Source organism: Sus scrofa, chromosome 13 (genome assembly GCF_054392235.1).
Source record: "Sus scrofa isolate SSC_HxYL_T2T_F1_AM1 chromosome 13, Sscrofa_HxYL_maternal_Yorkshire_Landrace_v2.0, whole genome shotgun sequence".
In the NCBI taxonomy this organism is placed as follows: Eukaryota; Metazoa; Chordata; class Mammalia; order Artiodactyla; family Suidae; genus Sus; species Sus scrofa.
This window is the reverse complement of record NC_139395.1, coordinates 80,989,161-81,012,606: the sequence shown is the minus strand read 5'-3', so window position 1 is coordinate 81,012,606 and position 23,446 is coordinate 80,989,161. Positions and strand designations below refer to the sequence as shown.

Sequence of the window (23,446 nt, the reverse complement as noted above, 5' to 3'; positions counted from 1 at the left end):
CCGGAAGTGGGCGGGCCAGTGGCCCGGCCTGGGGGAAGGGAGTGAGGGCCGAGGCTACCGTGGTGGGTCCCCCTCCAAGCTGGTTAAGGGGAGTGAGAAGGCCCGGAGACTAACTCGACGAGAAACCCCGCGCCCCGGGAAAAAGAAACCCGGCTACACCCGCAGGCCGCCGGCGCTCTGTGAAGATGGCGGGGCCTGAGCTACTGCTCGACTCCAACATCCGCCTCTGGGTGGTCCTGCCAATCGTTATTATCACCTTCTTCGTGGGCATGATCCGTCACTACGTGTCCATCCTGCTGCAGAGCGACAAGAAGCTCACCCAGGAACAAGTCTCTGACAGGTTAGCGCCCTCCCTTCTCCGGCGATCCTACTCTCCTATGACCTTGGGCAAGAAAATGTAGGGGTTATGTTAGTTTGCCGGGGTTTCTCATCGCCCCCCCCCACTACCTCAGTGTTCTTTGGCTGTGTGTTTCACTTTCCTCATCTGCAAAAAGAGGATGATAACAGGACATGCCCCATAGAGCAGGCGTGGGGATTAAATTTTAGATGATGTCTATGGAGACTTTATCATAGACTTGGGGCATGGTAGTTGTTCAATAAAATGTTGCTCTTAATATTATTAGGCTAGTGGCCAACCCTCGGTGGTCTTATCTATGAACTCTTAATCAAAAAGATAGGTGTGATTATACTTCTTTTACCAAACTACTGTGGTGGTCAGCTTTCCAAGTGCTTTGCAAATGTAAAACTGTCATAGAGATGTGAGGAGATGTAATTAATCATTTCCCTTCCTGGAGTGGAGACAACATCTTCCTCATGTGCTTCATGACTGTATCTACCTGTGTCAAGAAGTAATTTGAGAGAATTTAGGTGATATCCAGACATGTGTCCACTCCATATCAAATTAAAAAATTTTTCAGTTAATCGTTCTGATTATTTTGAGACCAACTCAGGCGAATGCTACCATGTCTTTAACACTTTCCTATCACATATTAATCACATTTTAACAAAGAGCAAGCCTTAGGTTCAGAACTTTGCCCAGGTAACAATATCTAGCTGAAAGTTAATAATGTTCTTTTGTTTTTATTGCAGTTATGTTAACATTTATTTTCTATGTGTGGCAAACAATACTGGTGTTAAGCCATGTTGCTGGTAATTGAAAGACTTCTAAAACTTATATAAGTAGGAAAAGTTGATATATAAAAAAATATTAAGTTTTTAGTAGTACAACTGCTTGGTAAATAAGACAAAAACCATAATCATGGAATGGGAATAACTGAAGTTTGGAAAGCACTGCTTTATCATTTTCAGTTGTGCCTCCCAATTCAGTTGAGAATAATCATAAACCAGTACTTATTAAACACTTATTTTCTGCTAGGCATTATGCTAAGCACTTATATTCATTAACATTTAAAATTCAGAGCAGTTCTGTGAGGTAGATGCTATTCAGTTTTAATAGAAACTGAGGCTTAAGAGGATCCAAAGTCACACATGGTGACATTCAGGACTTGAAGCCAAGTTTTTTGGTTCCCATGTCTGGAGCTCTTTCCCCTGTACCACAGCAGCTACTTCAGTTATTTTTCTGTGGCATCAGTTTCAGAACTGATCAGAACTAACCTCCTGGAGATAATCTTAAGAAGTCAGTTCACCACAGAAAGGAAGGCTATAGAAAGATATAAAATGACTGGAGTTCAGACATTCAGCATTGTTTAATTACTGACACCAATAACTGTTTTCCTTTTATCCCCACAGTAACACTAAGATAATCCTGAATCCCCTGAAGAAAAGGAAGCCCAGAGAGGTTAAGTGGCCTCCCCAAAGTAACCAAAATAGTAAAATACTGTGCCTGTAATTAAATCCATATGAGACTCACTTCCAAATTAAATTCTCTTGCCCACAATAACTGCTGTCACAGATTTTTCTGCCATAATTTTCTGCTCTGGGTTCACCATGTGATTTCAGAGTGATGTTTCTGAATGATATCAGACTCAAAGCTCCTTTTTCTAACTCAAAATGAAATTCACAGTTGGTACAATCTACACACAAGGTGGGAGTTTTTTGTTTTTTGCTTTTTGAGGCCACACCCACAGCATATGCAAGTTCCCAGGCTAGAGGTCTAATTGGAGTTAGAGCTGCCGGCCTACACCACAGCCACAGCAATGCCAGATCCAAGCTGTGTCTGCGACCTACACCACAGCTCATGGCAACACTGGATCCTTAACCCACTGAGCGATGCCAGGGATCCAACCCACAACCTCATGGTTCCTAGTCGAATTCATTTCGCTGCACCACGATGGGAACTCCATGTTTGTTTGTTTTTAAAGGCAATGTGCCCTAGTTGTAACAATCAAGAGAAAAGGAAAATATATAAGTGCTTAAGCACAACAGCCCTAGAAGATATGATGCAGAAGTCAGATGCATCATAAAATCACCATAATTGGGGTGGAGCAACAGGATTTTGGAAGCACTGGGATGTGGGTTTGTTCTCCAGGCCAGCACAGTGGGTTAAGGATCCAGTGTTGCCGCAGCTGTGGTTTGGTTCGAGGCTGTGGCTCAGATCTGATCCCTGGCCTGGGAACTCACATGCCATGGGGTGACCAAAAAAAAAAAAAAAAAAAATCGCCATAATTGGGGAGTTCCTATTGTGGCTCAGCAGGTTAAGAACCTGACATAGTGGCAGAGGATGCAAGTTTGATCCCTGGCCTTGCTCAGTGGGTTCAGGATCCAGCATTGCCACAAGCTACAGCCTAGGTAACAGGTGCAGCTCAGATCCCAAGTTGCTGTGGCTGTGGCTTAGGCTGGGCAGCTGCAGCTCCGACTTGACCCCTAGCCTGGGAACTCCCATATGCCGCAAGTGCAGCCCCAAAAAAATAAAATCACCATAATCAAAACATGTTCCATTATAGAAGTGTTCGCTTCTTAGATATCACAGAAGTTATGGCTTGGATGTGATTTCCCTAAATGGTAAACTATGCTTGATAAAGTTCTAAACAAACCAAAGTGCAGTTTTCCTTATATTTACTTGGTGGTTACATCCCTGAAAGTTAAGTATATATAAAAGTCACCCCCACACACACAAAAAATGGATATTAGGTTTGAGGCTTGGATAATTAAAAACAATTCAAGAATTCCCTGGAGGCCTAGTAGGTTAAGGATCTAACATTGCCACTGCTGTGGCATGGTTTCAGCCCTTGGCCCCAGGAGCTTCTGCAAGCACAGCAACCCCCCCCCCCCCGCCCCCTGCAAAAAAAGAAGAAGCAATTCACAGGGATATTCAAAAGATATGGGACAGTTATTCATGTTACACAACTGTCTCCAGCATCGAGGGATACTTAGCATCCTTTCCCTTAACAAATGTCAGTTTTAACCACGCCACCATTTTAACAATCACAAAATTTCCACAGGAATTCCCTCAAGGCGAAGCAGTTAAGGATCTGGTGTTGTCACTGCAGTGGCTTGGTCATTGCCATGACATGGGTTCAATTCCTGGCCCAGGAATTTCCATATGCCACAGGCGTGGCCGTAATTTTTTAAAAAAATCCATTTTGACTATTTTTAAGCATACAATTCAGTGGCATTAAGTACATTCACATTGCTGTGCAGCTGTCACCACCATCCACTTCCATAATATCTTCCTCATCCCTAGCAGAAACTCTGAACCTATTAAATAATAATTTCTCATATCCTTCTCCCCCCAGCCCCTGGGGCCCACCATTCTACTATCTCCAGGATTTGCCTGCTTTAGGTACTTCATGTAAATGAAATCATACAGTATGTCATTTTGTGTCTGGCTCATTTCATTTAGTATAATGTTTTCAAGGTTCATCCGTGTTGTTGCAAATAGCAGGATTTCCTTCTTTTTCAAGGATAAATAATATTCTGGTGTGTGTGTGTGTACACATACATCACGTAATTTTTAATCCTTTCATGGTGGAATTGCACTTGTCTTCAAAATACTGATTTCATTTACTGTAGATATATATCCAGAGTGGAATTGCTAAATCATATTTTTATATGATTCTATGCTATTTTTAATTTAGAAGAACCTCCATACTGTTTTGCATAAAGGTTGTACCACTTTACTCCCATGAACACGGGTTTCCTTTCCTTCCCCTTTCACTCTTAAGATAAAGACTACAAGTTTCTTGAGTTCCTTGGTAGCCTAGCAGTTGAATATCTGGTGTTGTCACTGCTGTGGCTTTTGTTAGAGCTGTAGTATGGGTTTGATCCCTGGCTCCAGAGCTGCATGCCTCAGGCACGGCCAAAAATAAATAAATAAAATAAAATACAGTGGAACTCTTAAAAAGGGAGGAAATCATGTCACATGGTACAACACAGATGAGCCTTAAGGATATTATGCTAAGTAAAATAAACCAGACACAAAAAGGTAATAACTGTAAGATTCCACTTATATGAAGTATCTAAACTAGCCAAATTCATAGAAACACAAAGTAGAATGGTGGTTACCAGGGGCTAGGAGAGGTGGAAGGGGGAGTTATTGTGCACTAGGAACAGAGTTTCAGGTTTGCAGGATGAAAGAGTTCTGGAAATCTGTTTCAAAACAGTGTGAATATACTTAACACTACTGAACTGTGTGTTTAAATGTGGTTAGGATGCTAAATGTGGGAGTTCCCATTGTGGTGCAATGGAAACGAATCCATCTGGTAACCATGAGGTTGCAGGTTCGATCTCTGGCCTTGCTCAGTGGGTTAAGGATCCTGTGTTGCTGTGGCTGTGGTGTAGGTTGCAGACACAGCTTGGATCCCACGTTGCTGTGGCTCTGGCGTAGGCTGGTGTCTACAGCTCCGATTTGACCCCTAGCTTGGGAATCTCCATATACCTCGGGAGCAGCCCTAGATAAGGCAAAAAGACAAAAAAAAAAGGGGGGGGGGGACTCACAGGGACTTGCACAGTCTGGCTTTTGCCATCCTCTCAAGCCTTGTTTTCACATTTCTGTAGTTCTCTTTCTTCCAGCCATATGGCCTTTTCTCTGGGCTCAGACATAGGGTTTACTTCTGCCTCAGGGCTTTTGCACACATGCTGTTCCCGCCAGCACCTTGCTAAGGTAATCTCTCCTTATCTTTAAGATTTCAATTTAATCATACCTCCGGAGCAAAGCTTTCCCCAAGACTTCTATTTCCTAGACTCAGTCACATCCCGCTGTTACATACTCATATCATCCATCTCCTTCCCAGGACATAACAGATGAATTTCACTCTTATTCTTGTCGTTATTATCTTTCCCCCTACTAGAATTTATCCTTTCATGAGATACTTGCTTTTTTGTTTGTTTGTTTGTTTGTTTGTTTTTGCTATTTCTTTTTGGGCCGCTCCCGCGGCATATGGAGGTTCCCAGGCTAGGGGTCTATTGGAGCTGTAGCCCGGGGCCTACGCCAGAGCCACAGCAACGCCAGATCCGAGCCGCATCTGCAACCTACACCACAGCTCACGGCAACGCCGGATCCTTAACCCACTGAGCAAGGGCAGGGACCGAACCCGCAACCTCATGGTTCCTAGTCGGATTCGTCAACCACTGCGCCATGACGGGAACTCCGATACTTGCTTTTTGATCACCACTGTTTGTGTCACCTAACGTGGCTCTCAGAAGCTCATAAAGTATTTATTTAATGAGAATAAATGTGTTATCATACACAGCATGAACGGAAGCATAGGGAATTTAAATGACTCGCGCAAGATCGCATAACTGACAAGTGGCAGAGCCAGAATCTGAACCAATCTGTCCAACTCCAGACCTTCAATTAATTATTCTAGATCCAGTGCTGCTTAAACAGTCTGGAGGAGGACCAGTTTTCTGTTTTTGGGGGTTTTTTTTAAATTTCTAATCTAGTACAGACTAGTGCTTATGTTAACATTTTTGATCACATATTTGGATGTTGTGACAATATCAAATTACTATTAAAGTTTCTAAACCCTCATTCTCAGTGTCTGTACATATCTTGTCACAGACCAACATTGGTGTATAGGCCACATCATGAGAAGATGCTTTAGACCAGTCCCAGGGAATAGAGCATATCTCCTATCACCTCTGTAGACCTGTGTATAGAGCAGTCAACTGTGTGGTATCATGAGGTCAAGAGAATGAAGATGGACAGAATTCTCTAAGGGCACCAGGCAAGAAGAGTTCCATGGAGGGAAAAAATGCCATGTTGCTCAAAAAAGAATGAAATTCTGCCATTTGCAGCAACATGGGTACACCTAGAGAATATTATGTTTTATAAAATAAGTCAGACAGAGAAAGAAATACTATATAATATCACTTCTATGTGGAATCTAAGAAGTAGTACAAATGAATCTGTCTACAAAACAGAAACAACTCATAGACATAGAAAACAAACTTAGGGTTACCGAAGAGGAGTAGGGGGAGGGGCAAATTAGGAGTACGGGATTAATAGATAAAAACTACTATACATAAAAAAGTTAAGCAACAAGGACTTACTGTATAGCACAGGGAATTTTGCCACCTTGTAATAACTGATAAAGGAGTATTATCTGCCAAAAAAATCCAAAAAACAAAACTGAATCATTCTGTGGTACACCTTAAGCTAATACAATGGCGTAAGTCATCTACAATTTTAAAAAAGAGAGTTCCATGGAGAAGGTGGGGCTTGAAAAGGAAGTTAGGACATGATGAGGGAGGGGGCACTAGAGCATTCCCAGCACAAGGAGAAGCCGGAATAGGCGTATGGTGACCACAGGTGACCCTAAGGGTACCGGATGACTGCTTAGAGCAGGTGGTTTACACTGAGGAGAAAGAAAACAAGCAGTTTTCTGGTGTTCCTCTGTCTACAATTTTTTTTCCACTTTTCAGGAGGATTTCCATCAACTTAAGTGGGGGGGCCTTTTTTCCCCCCTCAAGGCAACTTTTGAAAACCTAGGAGAAATTACTTGTTTTTGTCTCTTCTATTTGGTATTTGTATCTTGGCACCACCTACTTGTGGTCTTACACTCTTGTCTGTAATGATCAAATATCACCAGATAATTTCACTTATTAATTCAATAAATATTCCTTGAGAGCTTACTAACAGTCTGAGACCTGGGTGGAATACCTGTTCGTCGCCCGTCAAGTACAACCCTGTCAAGTCTTGTACTCCTTTCTCTGTGAGGTTTCAAAACTTCCTTCTTTTATCTTCACCCTTCCTTCCTCTTCCCATGCCTGCTGGTCTTCTGAGTAGTATCCAACTGCTGCTCGTTTCACTCAGAGAAAGCTCCTTCTTAGTGCAGTGTAAAATAAGAAAAAAGTTGAGCGTAATGTCCCAAATGTGCCTTCCTCAGGAATCTTTGTTCAGAAAGTCACTTCTGAAAAATGAATGCTCTTTTGGAAAACTGATTGTTGGGTTAAGTATGTTCTTTTGATTTTAAGGACACTTGTATTTTGAAAAGTTTCCACACAGGGCTATTGCCAAATAAGCCCTCTCTTGTGTTTAAATAGGTCTCCTACTTTATTCTCTCATTTTCTTCTAGTGTTCCGCTTTTAAAAATCTCATTGTCTTGGTTGTATTTTTCAGTCAAGTCCTAATTCGAAGCAGAGTCCTCAGGGAAAATGGAAAATACATTCCCAAACAGGTACTCATTTATCTTTTATTAAAAGCTCCATGATTCATGGTTGAGAGCAATAGATATCTGAATGTTTTATAAGGGGCCTCTTCAGGGAAAGTTGGAGGCGGGTAAGTCAGTAATTAAGCCTAGTGGTGTTTGCTGTCATTGTGACCCTGCCCTTCTTGGGAAATTGTTTTTAAATGTGACTCAGCTAGAATGTCAGGTCATCTGCCAAGTAGGCTGCCAGCTCGAGTGTAACAGCATATTCCAAGGCCTTTGACTAAACCTCGGGGGGATAATTTGACAATGTGCTATGTCACAGTTTTAAGACTTAAAAAGTTCTTTTTCCTACTAGTCATTCTTGACACGAAAATACTACTTCAACAACCCAGAAGATGGATTTTTCAAAAAAACTAAAAGGAAGGTTGTGCCACCTTCTCCTATGACTGGTATGTTTATTCCCTTTTGTCATCTTTTTTTTTTTTTTTGGCTATGCCCATGGCATGTGGAAGTTTCTGGGCCAGGTATCGAACCTGGGCCACTGTAACATGGCAGTGACAACTCTGGATCCTTAACCAGTTTGCACTACTAGGGAACTCCTTGCTTCTCTCATCTTTAAGGAGGATTTTCAATGTGAGTTGGAGGGGGTGGGGGTTAGCAGAGAGGATGTTCTTTTATTTGAAATTTAAATTGTAAAAGACAGTAATCTAAGAGACCTTCGAGATCATCAGATTCAGACATCTACAGAGATGAAGTTCTCTTTTTCAAATCTTCAGGGAACCCCAGTATATAAAGTGGATTAAAAAAAAAGCCCTCGGTTGAGGGGGTGAGGGCTAGAGCCACTGTCCTGGTCTCCCCCCATGCTCTTCCTCAAGACCCAGAAATCTGAAGAGCACAGTGTAAAAGCATTCCCCATCTGTGCCTGGATCCTGCTGCTGCCAGATGGCCCCAGATTCTGCTTGAATATTTCCCCAGACCATTTCTTTTGTCAGACATGATTGCTTGGCCCACCCTACAATTTCTCCTACAGATTTCTTACTTCCATTGATCCTGTTGGATGAAAAATACAGCATCTTTAAAGTAAAATGAAGTAATTTGTTATCTATTGTTGACTGCCCTCTAATTTTAGTACCTATTTCTTTTTTGTTTGTTTTTTTGCTTTTTGAGGACTATACCCATGGCATATGGAGGTTCCCAGGCTAGGAGTCGAATCAGAGCTGCAGCTGCCGGCCTACACCACAGCCACAGCAATGCAGGATCCAAGCCGCATCTGTGACCTATACCACAGCTCAAGGCATCGCCATATCTTTAACCCACTGAGCAAGGCCAGAGATCAAACCTGCATCTTCATGGATACTGTCAGGTTTGTTACCACTGAGCCATGATGGGACCGCCAGTACCTATTTCTTTAGGTGAGATAATCAGCTTTTTTTTTCTTTTTTTTTTTTTGTCTTTTTGCCTTTTCTAGGGCCGCTCCCACAGCATATGGAGGTTCCCAGGCTAGGGGTCGAATCGGAGCTATAGCCACCGGCCTACACCAGAGCCATAGCAACGCGGAATCCGAGCCACATCTGCGACCTACACCACAGCTCATGGCAACGCCAGATCCTTACCCCACTGAGCAAGGCTAGGGACCGAACCTGCAACCTCATGGTTCCTAGTAGGATTGTTAACCACTGCGTCACGACAGGAACTCCAGGATAACCAGCTATTTTAAATCCAGACAGAAGGTACTGGAATTGATCTTAATAAGTCTTTTAGAAAACCTACAAGAGGAAGTTCCCTTGTGGTGCAGCAGGTTAAGTCTCTGGCATTGTTGCAGTTGTGGCTCAGGTCACAACTACAGCCTGGGTTTGATCCCTGGCTCGGGAACTTCCATATGCCTCAGGCAAAAAAATAAATAAATAAACATACAAGAAACAAGAGACCAGTAAGTATATGAAAAGACACTTGACACCAATGCAAATTAAAACAAGATGCCCTTTTTAGCCCGTTCATTTGGGGAAGATTAAAAAGATTGACCAGGAGTTCCCGTCGTGGCGCAGTGGTTAACGAATCCGACTAGGAACCGTGAAGTTGCGGGTTCGGTCCCTGCCCCTGCTCAGTGGGTTAACGATCCGGCGTTGCCGTGAGCTGTGGTGTAGGTTGCAGACGCGGCTCGGATCCTGCGTTGCTGTGGCTCAGGCGTAGGCCAGTGGCTACAGCTCCGATTCAACCCCTAGCCTGGGAACCTCCATATGCCGCGGGAGCAGCCCAAAGAAATAGCAAAAAGACAAAAAAAAAAAAAAGATTGACCAAAGCTGCTCCTTTTTTTTTTTTTGCTCCTTTTATTTTTTATTTATGTAGTTATCTATTTATTTAGCTTTTTAGGGTTGTACTCTTAGCATATGGAGCTTCCCAGGATAGGAGTCAAGTCAGAGATAAAGCTGCTCCTTTTAAGGTCATGGGAAGTTAGGCCCTCTCAGTGTTTTGTCTTTTTTATTTTTATTTTTTTGTCTTTTAGGGCTGCACCCAAGGCGCATATGGAGGTCCCAGGCTAGGGGTCGAATCGGAACTGTAGCCGCCAGCCTATGCCACAGCCACAGCAATGCTGGATCCAAGCCATGTCTGCGACCTATACCACAGCTCATGGCAATGCCGGATCCTTAACCCACTGAGCAAGGGCAGGGATGGAACCCGCATCCTCATGGATGCTAGTTGGGTTCGCTAACTGCTGAGCCACAATGGGAACTCCTGGGGCCCTCTCACTGTTGTTCAGAGTGTTTTAAATGGTCAAATCCCTTGGCCCAGAAGCTCTTTTAAGAGTTTCTCTTACAGAAATACTTACATAAACATGCTGATTTATGTACACGGTAGTTGTCTTTAGGGTGTGGCCCTAAAAAAAACAAAAAGGGAGAGAGAGAGAGAGATATCATATCATTGTGGAAACACCATTCAAAGTATGTTAAGTTTTTAAAATTAAGAAGCGAAATAGTAAGCATAGTATCCCTTTATGTGTATCTATATACATATAGAGAAACTATTGTGTGTATATATGTATATACATAAAGATCCATAAAGATGGAAGGATATACAACAGTTAAAACTTTATAGCGTAGGCTCAGAGGAACTCTCTATGTCCTGTGTTTCTATGTCGCTTGAATTTATTTACAATGAATTTGTATTACTTTAATTATCAGGTAAATTTAAAATGGATAGAAAACAAGAAGTCCCTGCCAACAGTGCTAACATGTAGTGTGGTCTCTTGTGTGTTTGTCTTAGATCCCACTATGCTCACAGACATGATGAAAGGCAATGTAACAAATGTCCTCCCTATGATTCTTATTGGCGGATGGATCAACATGACGTTTTCAGGCTTTGTCACAAGTAAGTTACGGGCCCGGAGGACTTCAGGTGTACTTCATCCATGATCCTTTCCCATGAGCCTATGAAGAGAAATCCAGGTGCTGCTGCAATACTGTTATCATGGGTCCTTTGGTCTCAGTTTCTTCGCTGGAAACTGACAACAGTCTTTGAACAAAAAAAAATGTAATATGCTATGATTTTATGACTCTTATCCCAAAGCTTTCATAAATCATGGTGTAGGGGTTTTTCTACTCATAGGGATCAAAACAAGTGCCTTGGTAGTTTGTTTCTGAAAATAATCTGCTGAGCAAGAAGCAAGCTGTTTCTATTTTAACTTTGATTTTCTAGGTGTTGGTGCCGGTCATTTGTTTGTTTGGTTATAAGCTACTTTGATTTAAATGAATTTGTTTTCTGAGTAATGTTCTTTGCATATATTTCCACTTTGGGTTTAACAAGATTAGTGCGAGTTCCTTTTTCAGATTTTGGTCACAGCTCAGTTTCAGTCCCTGCTTCTTAAGCATTAGAGAAGCTGGTGTTGTTCAAGGCTGTTAAATCTTCAGAAGTTGACACAAATTTCCTTGTGGAAATCATTTCCCAAACACTATATAGTACTGAGTTCCCACCTCCTCAGGGAAATAATATGTGCATTCACACTTAAACTATTTTAAAGGGGATGCTAGGATTGATTTTGAACTTTTTGTTTCTTCTCTGCAGCCAAGGTCCCATTTCCACTGACCCTCCGTTTTAAGCCTATGCTACAGCAAGGAATTGAGCTACTCACATTAGATGCATCCTGGTAAGGACTTTCTTTTTATATAATAAGAATACAAACCCAAATCTGCAACATTATGTAAAATAGGTGTGACCCAAGTGTGGATTCTTTCTATCTCTGTATCATTTCTTATGCTCTGTTTAGCTTTTATTATATGCAAGTATATTGACTTGATGGGGGCAAGGTGGGAAACCTAAGCTAAGGAGAGCTTGGGTGATACAGTTGACAACTTAGGGTGGCTTTCCTAATAGCTCCAGTCTTCAGTGCTGCACATAAAGGATGCAGCCCACCAACACTTGTGGTTTCCTCTACAGAACAGGCCAGGAGGCTTCTTTCAGTTTTTATTTTATGTACTTCTGTATTGTTTGCATTTATTATACATAATAAGTATATTGTTTTTATGATTAAACATAATAAATGGTTTGAAAATCCATTAGGTAGAAAGGAAAATTAAACAAAGCTTGCATTCCCTGATGAAACAAACCAAACCAGTTGGGATTTCCCTTTCCATTCCTATGCAGAAGAATTCATCACACAGCTGGAGGAGCAGTTTGCCTCCATATCTTGCCTTATGTTAACCTCTAGCAACTCTGTGAAGTGTGTAAAGGAACTGAGATTTGACCCCAAAGTCTGTTCAAATCCAGTGCGCAGCTCTTTGCCTGCAGAGAGCTGTAACTGTTTGTAACACTGCCTTCACAATTTGTATTTCTTCTTCGGTTATGCTTTGGTGACAGTAGCCTACCCCAGTGATTCCTTTACATTCTCTGAACAACCCTGGGTGGTAGAAAGTGTGAACTAGGTTAATTCTGAAATCACTACCTACATTGTTTCACGTTTGCTTTGCTAGGGTGAGTTCTGCATCCTGGTATTTCCTCAATGTCTTTGGGCTTCGGAGCATTTACTCCCTGATTTTGGGCCAAGATAATGGTAAGAAGCAAATACTTGGTTAAATGAAACATTCTTACCAGGGCTGCAATGATCAGGTAGGCTGCTCTGTTAAAGCACAGTTTCATTCCTTACACTGATTCATAAGTTTCTGAGGCAATACCTCAGACTCTGAAAGAGTCTCAATCCCAGGGTCAGGCTGTAGATCTGAGTTCTCCCCGGTAATCAAAGGGACAGTATCTAGTTGGTCAGAGCCTGCTACCCTCCTGTGAGGGATCCAGCACCAGCAATGCAAGCCTATAAATCTGAAGCTGGAAGGTGGCCAGCTTTGATCAGTTAGTTCACTGACTAGAGTTCTTGCCAGTCCAATCCTGGCTCTCTTACTAAGAGCTGGGGCCTTGGACAGGTCCTCTGTTTGCCTGTCTATAAAGCAGGGACCTTAATGATTAACTTCCGGTGTGCTGTTAGGAGTAGATGAGGTAGATGTGTAAAGCACTTAGTGAAGTACCTGGCCTGGAGGAGGTGCTCAATAACTGTTGGCTATTGTTACTGTTATTTAAATTTGACATAAAGTTTAGCACTTCCTTTAGGTGTCTTTCTTCTCTTGCTATTATCATGTCCATTTTTCAGAAGAGGTAAAGTGACTTTCCTGGGGTCACACTGTGCAAGACAGGGCCAGTCAGTGAACTGGCCTGTGGCTCTCTAAGCCACCAGCAAGCATGTGTAAGTGCTCTGTAAGGAGCATTCTTCCCCAGGAGTACTGGTTGCTTGCTGAGCCCTGGCACTCATGCTGGTGTGTCTTTTGCTGCAGCTGCTGACCAATCACGGATGATGCAGGAGCAGATGACTGGAGCAGCTGTGGCCATGCCCGCAGATACCAACAAAGCCTTTAAGGTACCCTCACTGCTCCTTCCAGCTTCACTGAAGCTCTGGAAGGTGTTACCAGAGTTAGTGTAAAGATGAATTCCCTGAAGTGAGTGTAGCATATATGGTTCCATCCTTTAAATTCAGCAAAGGTGTATTTTAGTTTACACGTCTCTTTTTCCTGAGACAGAATCACATGTTAAGTAAATTAGAGCTTCTTGGTACCATTACTGGTTTTTAAATGCTCATCCCAATTTAATCCACACTGTAAATGAAGTTGTAAAAACAGCCCAATCAGAAGCCAAATATTTGGAATATTTTGAAATTTTTTGTTGGGTTTTTTTTTTTTTTTTTTTTTTTTTTGGTCTTTTTAGGGCCGTACCCGTAGCATATGGAGGTTCCCGGGCTAGGGGTCTAATCAGAGCTGTAGCCACTGGCCTACACCACAGCAATGCCAGATCTGAGCTATGTCTGCAACCTACACCACAGCTCACGACAACGCCAGATCCTTAACCCACTGAGCAAGGCCAGGGATTGAACCCACAACCTCATGGTTCCTCATCAGATTTGTTTCCACTACAGGAACTTCTATTTTGAACTTTTTTGGACCCTGATATATAAATTTCATTTTTAATAAATCTAAGTTGTTTTGTTTTGTTTTTTTTTTTTTGTTTTTTTTTTTTTTTTTTTTTTTTGTCTTTTTAGGGCCGCACTCCTGGCATATGGAGCTTCCCAGGCTAGGGGTCTAATCGGAGCTGTAGCAACCAGCCACAGCCACAACGCCAGATCCGAGCCACATCTGCAACCTACACCACAGCTCACAGCAACGCAGGATCCTTAACCCACTGAACAAGGGCAGGGATCGAACTCACAACCTCATGGTCCCTAGTCAGATTTGTTTCCACTGCACCACGACGGGAACTCTTTTTTTTTTTGGTCTTTTTAGGGCTGCACCCAGGGCATATGCAGGTTCCCAGGCTAGGGGTCTAATCAGAGCTGTTGCTTCTGGCCTATGCCACAGCCACAGCAACACCAGATCTGATCCGTGTCTGCAACCTACACCACACCTCACAACAATGCCAGATCCTTAACCCACTGAGCAAGGCCAGGGATCAAACCCACAACCTCATGGTTCCTAGTTGGATTCATTTCCCCTGTGCCACAACAGGAACTCCAAAAAAATCGAAGTTACTTAGAGCCTTTCATGAAGTGATTCTGTAATTTGTAAAATCCAAAATATATAGGAGTTCCTGTCATGGCACAGTGGTTAACGAATCCGACTAAGAACCATGAGGTCGCGGGTTTGATCCCCAGCCTTGCTCAGTGGGTTAAGGATCTGGCGTTGCCGTGAGCTGTGATGTAGGTTGCAGACTCGGCTCAGATCCCGCGTTGCTGTGGCTATGGTGTAGGCCAGTGGCTACAGCTCCGATTGGACCCCTAGCCTGGGAATCTCCATATGTCGCGGAAGCGGCCCTAGAAAAGGCAAAAAGACAAAATATATATATATACTTTTTTTTTTTATTTTTAGGGCCACGCTTATGGCATATGGAAGTTCCTAGGCTAGGGGTCAAATTGGAGCTACAGCTGCCAGCCTACACCACAGCAACTCAGGATCTGAGCTGTGTCTGCAACCTCCACCACAGCTCACAGCAACACTGGATCCCCGACCCACTGACCAAGGCCAGGATTGAACCCATATCCTCATTGATACTAGATTTGTTTTTGCCGCGCAACAATGGGAAGTCCCCAGTATAATTTTTGTACAGCAGAGTATCACTAATTTTTCATGATAAAAAGTTGAAATAGAGGGGAATTCTGATGAAATCTTTGCTCATCTTGATGAAAGACATCTATGAAACACCCACAGCTAAAGTCATACTCATGCTAAAAGCTTTTCCCTGAAGGTTAAGAACAAAACAAAGACATCCACTCTCACCACTTCTATTCAGCATTGTCCTAGATGTTCTAGCCAGGGCAGTTAGGCAAGAAAAAGAAATAAAAGGCATCTAGATTAGAAAGGAAGAAGTAAAACTATCTATTTGTAGATAAGATGATCTTGGATGTAGAATATCCTAAGGAATCCTCAAAAATCTATTAGAAGTGGTTAAAAAAAAAAGCAAGGTTTTCAAATACAAGATCAATATACAAAAATCAATTGTAGTTCTACATACAGCTAATAAAGAACCTGAAAGTTGAAATTAAGAAAATAATTTCATTTACAATATTATCAAAAAGAATAAAATAATAAATTTAACAAAACATGGAACCCTGAAAATTATAAAATATTGCTGAAAGAAATTAACTATAATAAATGGAAATACATCCATATTCATATTATCTTGACTTAATTTTGCCAGGATGGCAATAGTCCCAGCTTTGGTTATCTATAGATTCAACACAATCCCTAGCAAAATTCCACCAACCTTTCTTACAGAAATTGACAGGCTTATCCTGAAGCTAATATGGAAATGAAAGGGCCCCAGAATAGGTGAAACAATGTTGAATAAGAACAGAGTTGGGGAGTTCCCGTCGTGGCGCAGTGGTTAACGAATCCGACTAGGAACCATGAGGTTGCGGGTTCGGTCCCTGCCCTTGCTCAGTGGGTTAAAGATCCGGCATTGCCGTGAGCTCTGGTGTAGGTTGCAAACGTGGCTCGGATCCCAAGTTGCTGTGGCTCTGGCGTAGGCTGGTGGCTGCAGCTCCGATTCAACCCCTAGCCTGGGAACTTCCATATGCCGCAGGAGCGGCCCAAGAAATAGCAAAAAGACCAAAAAAAAAAAAAAAAAAAAAAGAACAGAGTTGGAAGACTCACAGTTCCTGAACTTAAAGCCTACTTCTGAGCTACAGTAACCAAGACTCTGTGGAACTGGCAGATGGATAGACAACAAATCAGTGGACTAGAACAAATGGGTTTTGACAAAGGTGCCAAGACAATTCATTGGGAGAAATAATGGCCTTATTGCTTATTAGGTAGAGTTTATTTCAGGGGATGCAAAATTTTTAAGTAGGTAGTGGTAATGGTTGTACAGCACTGTGAGTGTAATTAATGCCACTAAATTGTATACTTAACAGTGGTTAAAAGTAGTAAATTTTAAGAATTACCATATGATCCAGCAATCTCACTCCTGGAGATATATCTGGACAAAATATAATTCAAAAAGATACATGCAGAGTTCCCTGGTGTCCTAGCAAATAAGTATCCAGCATTGTCATTGCTGTAGCTTGGGTTCAGTCACTAGCCTAGGAACTTCTGTATGACTCAGGTGCAACCAAGGAGAAAAAAAAAAAGATAACATGCACCTTTATGTTCATAGCAGCACTTTTCACAATAACCAAGACATGGAAACAACCCAAATGTCCATCAAGAGATGAATGGATTAAGAAGATGTGGTACATAGAGTTCCCGTGGTGGTGCAGTGGTTAACTGGGAACCATGAGGTTGTGGGTTCAATCCCTGGCCTTGCTCAGTGGGTTAAGGATCTGGTGTTGCTGTGAGCTGTGGTATAGGTCGAAGATGCAGCTCAGATCCTGCGTTGCTGTGGCTCTGGTATAGGCCGGCGGCTACAGCTCCGATTAGACCCTAGCCTGGGAACCTCCACATGCCATGGGAGCGGCCCTAGAAAAGGCAAAAAGACAAAAAAAAAAAAAAAAAAAAAAAAAAAGATGTGCTACACATATACAGTGGAATACTGCTCAGCATAAAAAAAACAACAAAATGAAATTAGGCCATTCACAGCAACATGGATGCAGCTAGAGATTCTCATATTAAGTGAAGTTAGAAAGAGAAAGACCAATACCACTTGATATCATTTATATGTGAAATCTAAAATACAGCACAAATGAACCTATCTACAAAACAGAAACAGACTAAGATATAGATAACAGACTCTGGTCACCAAGGGGTGGCGGAGGGAGAGGATGGACTGCAAGTGGGGGTTAGTAGGCGCAAACTATTACATTTAGAATTGGTAAACAGTAAGGTCCTACTGTATAGCACAAGGAACTATATCCAATCTCTGTGGTTGATCATGATGGAAAATAATATAAAAAAGAATGGAGTTCCCACTGTGGCAGTGGGTTAAGGATCTGGCATTGCTGCAGCTGTGTTATAGGTCGCAGCAGCAACTCAGATACAGTCTCTGGTCTGGGAACTTCCATATGCCGTAGGCATGGCCAAAAAAATTAATGATTTTTTAAAAAAGAAAAAAGAATGTGTGTGTGTGTATATATATATTTATATGTATGTATATATGTGTGTGTATATATAAACATATATATATATATATAAAACTGAGTCATTTCTACACAGCAAAAATTGGCACAATGCTGTATAAATCAACTATAATAAAAAAATTTTAAGTGGCAAATTTTAGGTTGTATATAAAATTTTAAAATAAAAAAAAATTTAATGGAAGTTTTTAAATGGGTCAAAGACCTAAATATAAGAGCTAAAATTATAACGTTCTTGGGCGTTCTCATCGTGGCTTAGCAGAAACAAATCTGACTAGTATCCATGAGGATGCAGGTTTAATCCCTGGCCTCTCCTAGTGGGTTAAGGATCTGGTGTTGCTGTGAGCTATGGTGTAGGTTGCAGACACAGTTTGGATCCCACGTTGCTGTGGCTGTGGTATAGGAGGCCAGTAACTACAGCTCCCATTGGACCCCTAGCCTGGGAATTTCCATATGCCTCAGGTGTGGCTCTAAAAAGACCCAAAAAAAGATCCAAAAAAAAAAAAAAAAATGAAGTCCTGAATCATGCTACAACAAGGAGGAACCTTCGAAACATGCTAAGTGAAAGAAATCAGTAACAAAAGGTCACATATCATAGCGAGAAAAGATGAATCCAAGATACAGAAAATAAAGTAATAGTTGCCAGGCGTTCAGGGAGCAGATAGTGGAAAGAGTCTGCTGTTTGATAAGGAGGTTTTTTTTTTTTTTTTGCAGTGACAAAAGTGTTCCGGAATAGTGGTGATGGTTGTGCATCTTTGTAAATATAGTAGAAATCACTAGATTGTACACATTAAAGGGGTGAATTTTATGGCATAAATTTTATTTATTTATTTATTTATTGTCTTTCTGTCTTTTTAGGGGCTCACCTACGACATATGGAGGTTCCCAGGCTAGGGGTCTAATCGGAGCTGTAGCTGCTGGCCTACGCTAGAGCCACAGCCACACCAGATCCAAGCTGCGTCTGCAACCTACACCACAGCTCATGGCAATGCCAGATTCTTAACCCACTGAGCGAGGCCAGGGGTTGAACCCGTATCCTCGTGGTTTCTAGTCAGATTCGTTTCCACTGCACCATGAGAACTCCTCTGAATTAAATTTTAAAAACCAATGCCCATAAGCTAACATTTGTATTGCACATTAAGTTGTTTTTCTTTGTTTGTTGTTTGTTTAGGGTTTCTTTTTTGTTTTTGTTTGTTTGTTTTTTGATTTTTAGGGCCACACCTGCGGCTTATGGGAGTTCCCAGGCTGGGGGTTGAATCGGAGCTATAGTTGCTGGCCTATACCACAGCCACAGCAACTTGGGATCTGAGCCACATTCCCAACCCCTGGCAAGGCCAGAGATTGAACCCACCATTCTCATGGATACTAGTTGTATTTGTTTCTGTTGCGCCACAATGGTAACCTCCCACATTAAGTTTCATAGAGCAGTTAAAACCTACTAATTAAAGGCAAAAGTAGTCATCATTAATAGAGTATTTGGGAAATGTAATTTAGTTGCCAGCTCCAGTGACCTTAACCAATTCTTTCTTTTTTAGCTTCAGCCTCCTGTCTGTAAACTGGGGGTAGGGGTGGGTGAGGGGATAGCACAGCAGCATTGACCTTCCAGGATTGAGTGCACTTAACAGAACTGAACCCATTGGATTCATAAATGCCATGAGGATCTGGCATTGCCATGAGCTGTGGTGTAGGTCGCAGACACAGCTCAGATCTGATGTTGCTGTGTCTTGTGGCTTAGGCTGGTGGCTACAGCTCCGATTAGACCCCTAGCCTGGGAACCTCCATATGCCGAGGGTGTGGCCTTAAAAAGACAAAAAGACCAAAAAAAAAAACCCCAGAGCTGAACCCAGCTCCTGGCCTGAAGCAGATTAGTGCTGCTTTCATAACAGCCTTTCTCTCCTTGCCTCCATGTTCTTTTTTGCAGACAGAGTGGGAAGCTTTGGAGCTGACAGATCACCAGTGGGCACTAGATGATGTCGAAGAGGAGCTCATGGCCAAAGACCTCCACTTCGAAGGCATGTTCAAAAAGGAACTACAGACCTCTATTTTCTGAAGACCAAGCAGGGGTTAGCTGTGTCAGGGACTCAGAGTAGCACTTAACTTTGTAAGTTTTGTTTGAGCCAGAGCCCCTCAGAATAAAAAGGTGGATGCATGAGCTGGCGGGCATGCCGCAAGGATTGTTCTTGTCTGAGGTGTGTTGCCTGTTATGTTTGAAACCAGAGGAAATATGAGGAGTGTGTGTTGAGTGATTTCCCCAGAAACAGCTATTTTTTAAAGATTTAAAAATCTTTTTTGGTAACTCTAGTAGTAAAAGTCAGAAAGGGGTAAACTCAAGCTAGCGATAAGATATAAAACTTAGCAAAAATTGAATCTTTGGATAAAACATTGTCAAACCTAATTATTATGTGCAGACATTCTGATTTGTAACCACAGTAAACTGCTGTTTTCTTGGGATCCAAACACCCAGCATTTTATCTTTAACTTTTATTAGTATCTTTCTAACTTTCCTTACATGAATAATACATTCTCATTACTGAAAATTTAGGGCTGATGGATAAGCAAAATGAAGTTCCCTGTGTCGAACACCAAATGTGTCAAGACCTTTTTCAAAGTCTTTTCACATTGAATACCCAGAGCCAGGACAAACTGCAAAGCTCCTCAACTGTCCTAATACTGTCCAGTGAAAACCAATGACCCTGAGACACTGCCAGATTCTCAAGTGCCTTTGGGATACTCAGAGACTTCAAAGGCTAAGTTACACAAGGTCTTGATCTGGACTTCAGAATATATCAAATCCATTGACAAATTAATGGTGGTGTACTGTGTGTGGCTACTCTGTTAAATGAAAGATCCCGTGTCCCAGTTGCTCAGGACATGAGAGAGCTTACATATGGTTGTACGAAGGGAGAGGGGATAATTGCTGGCAGACACATAGTTAAGGGTTGCCCAGGAATAATTCTTTCTGGATTAACTATCCCAGGGAAGTGGCAAAGGGTCATTTCTGCACCAAGAGGTGAATGTGACTCAAATGTTAGAACACTGTAATCAGAACAGACAACTCGTTACTACAAATTAAACCATTCTGTTTTCTTCGCCTGTAAAAAAATGTGGCCTCTGTGGGTCCCTAGCGGCCTTTTGCCAACAGTTCTGAGTGCCTGTCATGTACCAGGGCTGGAGAATCTAAGACAGAAAAGATGTGACCCTTGCCCTAGGAACTCAGAGACACAGAAGAACTTGGTGGTTCTTAATTATTCACTGGGTCACAGGACCTCTCTGAGAATCTGATAGAAGCTCCGACTCCCCACCCAGGATAACACTCATGGGTAACCCCAGGAACATTGACGGACCCTCCAAAGCCTATCCATAATGACCCACAGGCCCAAGGTAAGAAATGCTGATATTTAAAACAGCTGCTTAAACAAGATATTGAGGGAGCAAGAGTTCATAGGAGAGCTGACATTTGGCTTGGGTCTTGAAAGAGATGGGCAGTGTAAAAGGGCATCCCAAGCAGAGGAAACAAAACCAGCAAGGCCTGCAGATTCAAATACCTACCATTAGGAGTTCCCGTCGTAGCGCAGCAGAAATTAATCTGACTAGGAACCATGAGGTTGCAGGTTCAATTCCTGGCCTCATTCAGTGGGTTAAGGATCCAGCGTTGCCGTGAGCTGTGGTCTAGGTCATAGATGCGGCTCGAATCCCAAGTTGCTGTGGCTCTGGCGTTAGGCCAGCAGCAATAACTCCAATTCAACCCCTAGCCTGGGAACCTCCATATGCTGCGGTGTGGCTCTAAAAAGACTAAAATAAAATATCTACAGTTAGCTGCACCCTGACAAATAATGATGACTTAGATTTGAGGACACTTAGAGGCAAAAGTCAGCGTGGTTCCTCTGGTCTGTAAGGAACATCATAGGCATGTGTGTATGTGAAAGACACTGGGGATTACTAACTGAGGGATACAGAAACAACTCAGCCTGGCTTAAGCCTGTCATGGATCATGACAGGCTTCCTTTTAAGAAAGGAATGTAAATTGGCTCAATAACTAAAATGTCCAGCAGTCAGCTGACTTCAGTGTAGCTGGATCCAGGGCCTCAAATGATATCATCAAGACTTGGTTGCCTTCTCAAGTCTGTTTCTTCTTACTCTGAGGCAGTTTGTCTTCTCACGGAGACACCAGCTTAGTAACCCAGTGAACGGCACCCCTTAAAATTCCAGGAAAGAGATACCTGACCAGATTTGGGTCATGCACAAACTCTAGGAAATGCTTAGCCCCACCTAAACTACAAGGACTGAAGGTGGGATAAGGGTGATTCCCTAAAGGAAAACAGAGGTGTTGCTGCCAGAAGAAAGTGGCATGTGTATCAGGAAAGAAAAAACATCTTGTACATTTTAATTACCCAGACTACCTGGAGTATGTTCTCAAAAGGGGGTACTGCCCCTGTCCCAGTAGGCCATGAAGTCTGAAAATATTTCCTGGATTTCTACAATATGCCCAGTGCCATGCTAGATATTTTCAGATCCTTCTGTGCACTCGAAACACTCATTGACCATCTCTCCGACTGTGCCCACGTACAAACCATGCTCCAGACTTTAAGAGCTCAGAAAACTGTCACATGCTATGACGGAGGCTGCTGGTATGTCCTGCAGGTCAGCCAACCTGGGAGGGCAGGGAAGGCTTCCCAGCCAAAGTGTCATCTCAAGATGTGAAGGATTACAAGGAAATATATACAGAACCAAGGAAAGTTGAGAGATTATGCCAGGCAGAGGGGAACATGTGTGCAAGGTCCCAAAAGCTGAGGTGGTGGCCTTTTCATGAAACTGAAACAAGACTTGCATGACCCTCAAGAATAGAGAATAAAAAGATGTGGTGAGCACTAGGTTACTTTAGATGAGCAAAGACTATGGTGTGTGAATTACATCTCAATAAAGCTGCTTTAAAAATAAATAAGAGACAGGCAATGAGGCAGAGGCAAGGCTAGATGGCAGAGAGCTTGTAAATCACCCTTCTGCAAAGAAAGTGATGCTGCTATGGCTTCAGGAGCCTCTGGAAGGGATCAATGGGAAGGGATATGGAATGGATGGGGTCAAAGTGGTCTGGAGTGTTAGGGTGAGCATGAGGTCAGAGTGGGTGGTGATGAGGCCATGTAGGTAGTTAGCTCCTGCTTCCTAGCACTGTCTGGTGTGTGGCTTTGCATAAGACACGTTCCCTCTGGGGCCTCAGTCTCCCCATCTGCCAAAAGATTACATGGCATAGCCACTTTGGAAGACAGTCTGGCATTTCCTCAAAGGGTTAAACAAAGTTTTCATTTGATCCAGCAATTCCTTTCCTAGATAGATCTCCCGAGAGAAATGAGGACATATGTCCACACAAAAATTGTACACAGATGCTCCTGGCAGCATTATTCATGGTAGCCACAAAGAGAAACCACCCAGTTTCCGTCACCCAGAAATAGATATATAAAAGAGATATATCCAAACAATGGAATATTATTCAGCAATAAAAAAGAATGAAGTTCTGAGCTGTGGTTTAGGTCACAGACACGGCTTGGATCCTGCAGCACCGTGGCTGTGGCATAGGCCAGCAGCTGTAGCCCCAATTTGACCCCTGGCCTGGGAACCTCCATATGCCATAAGTACGGCCCTTTAAAAAAAAATGAACTTCTGATACAACCTATGACATGATGAACATCTTCATTACGAAATGTCTAGAAGAGGCAAATCCATAGAATCAAAAGATGAATGGTTGTCAGGTCTTGGGGAAGGAAAATGGGAAATGATTACTAATGGGTACAGGGGAGTTGGG

The 23,446-nt window shown here is 42.4% G+C and overlaps 1 protein-coding gene across 1 annotated transcript; it reads left to right on the top strand.

The window, feature by feature from the left end:
• Nucleotides 1-17: 17 nt before the first annotated feature.
• Nucleotides 18-20,106, top strand: EMC3 (ER membrane protein complex subunit 3). Its single transcript, XM_003358517.5, has 8 exons — nucleotides 18-340; nucleotides 7,523-7,580; nucleotides 7,909-8,002; nucleotides 10,815-10,919; nucleotides 11,613-11,694; nucleotides 12,518-12,597; nucleotides 13,367-13,449; nucleotides 19,571-20,106. The coding sequence occupies exons 1-8, from the start codon at nucleotides 186-188 to the stop codon at nucleotides 19,697-19,699; spliced, it is 786 nt and encodes a 261-aa protein (XP_003358565.1). The 5' UTR covers nucleotides 18-185; the 3' UTR covers nucleotides 19,700-20,106.
• Nucleotides 20,107-23,446: the final 3,340 nt, after the last annotated feature.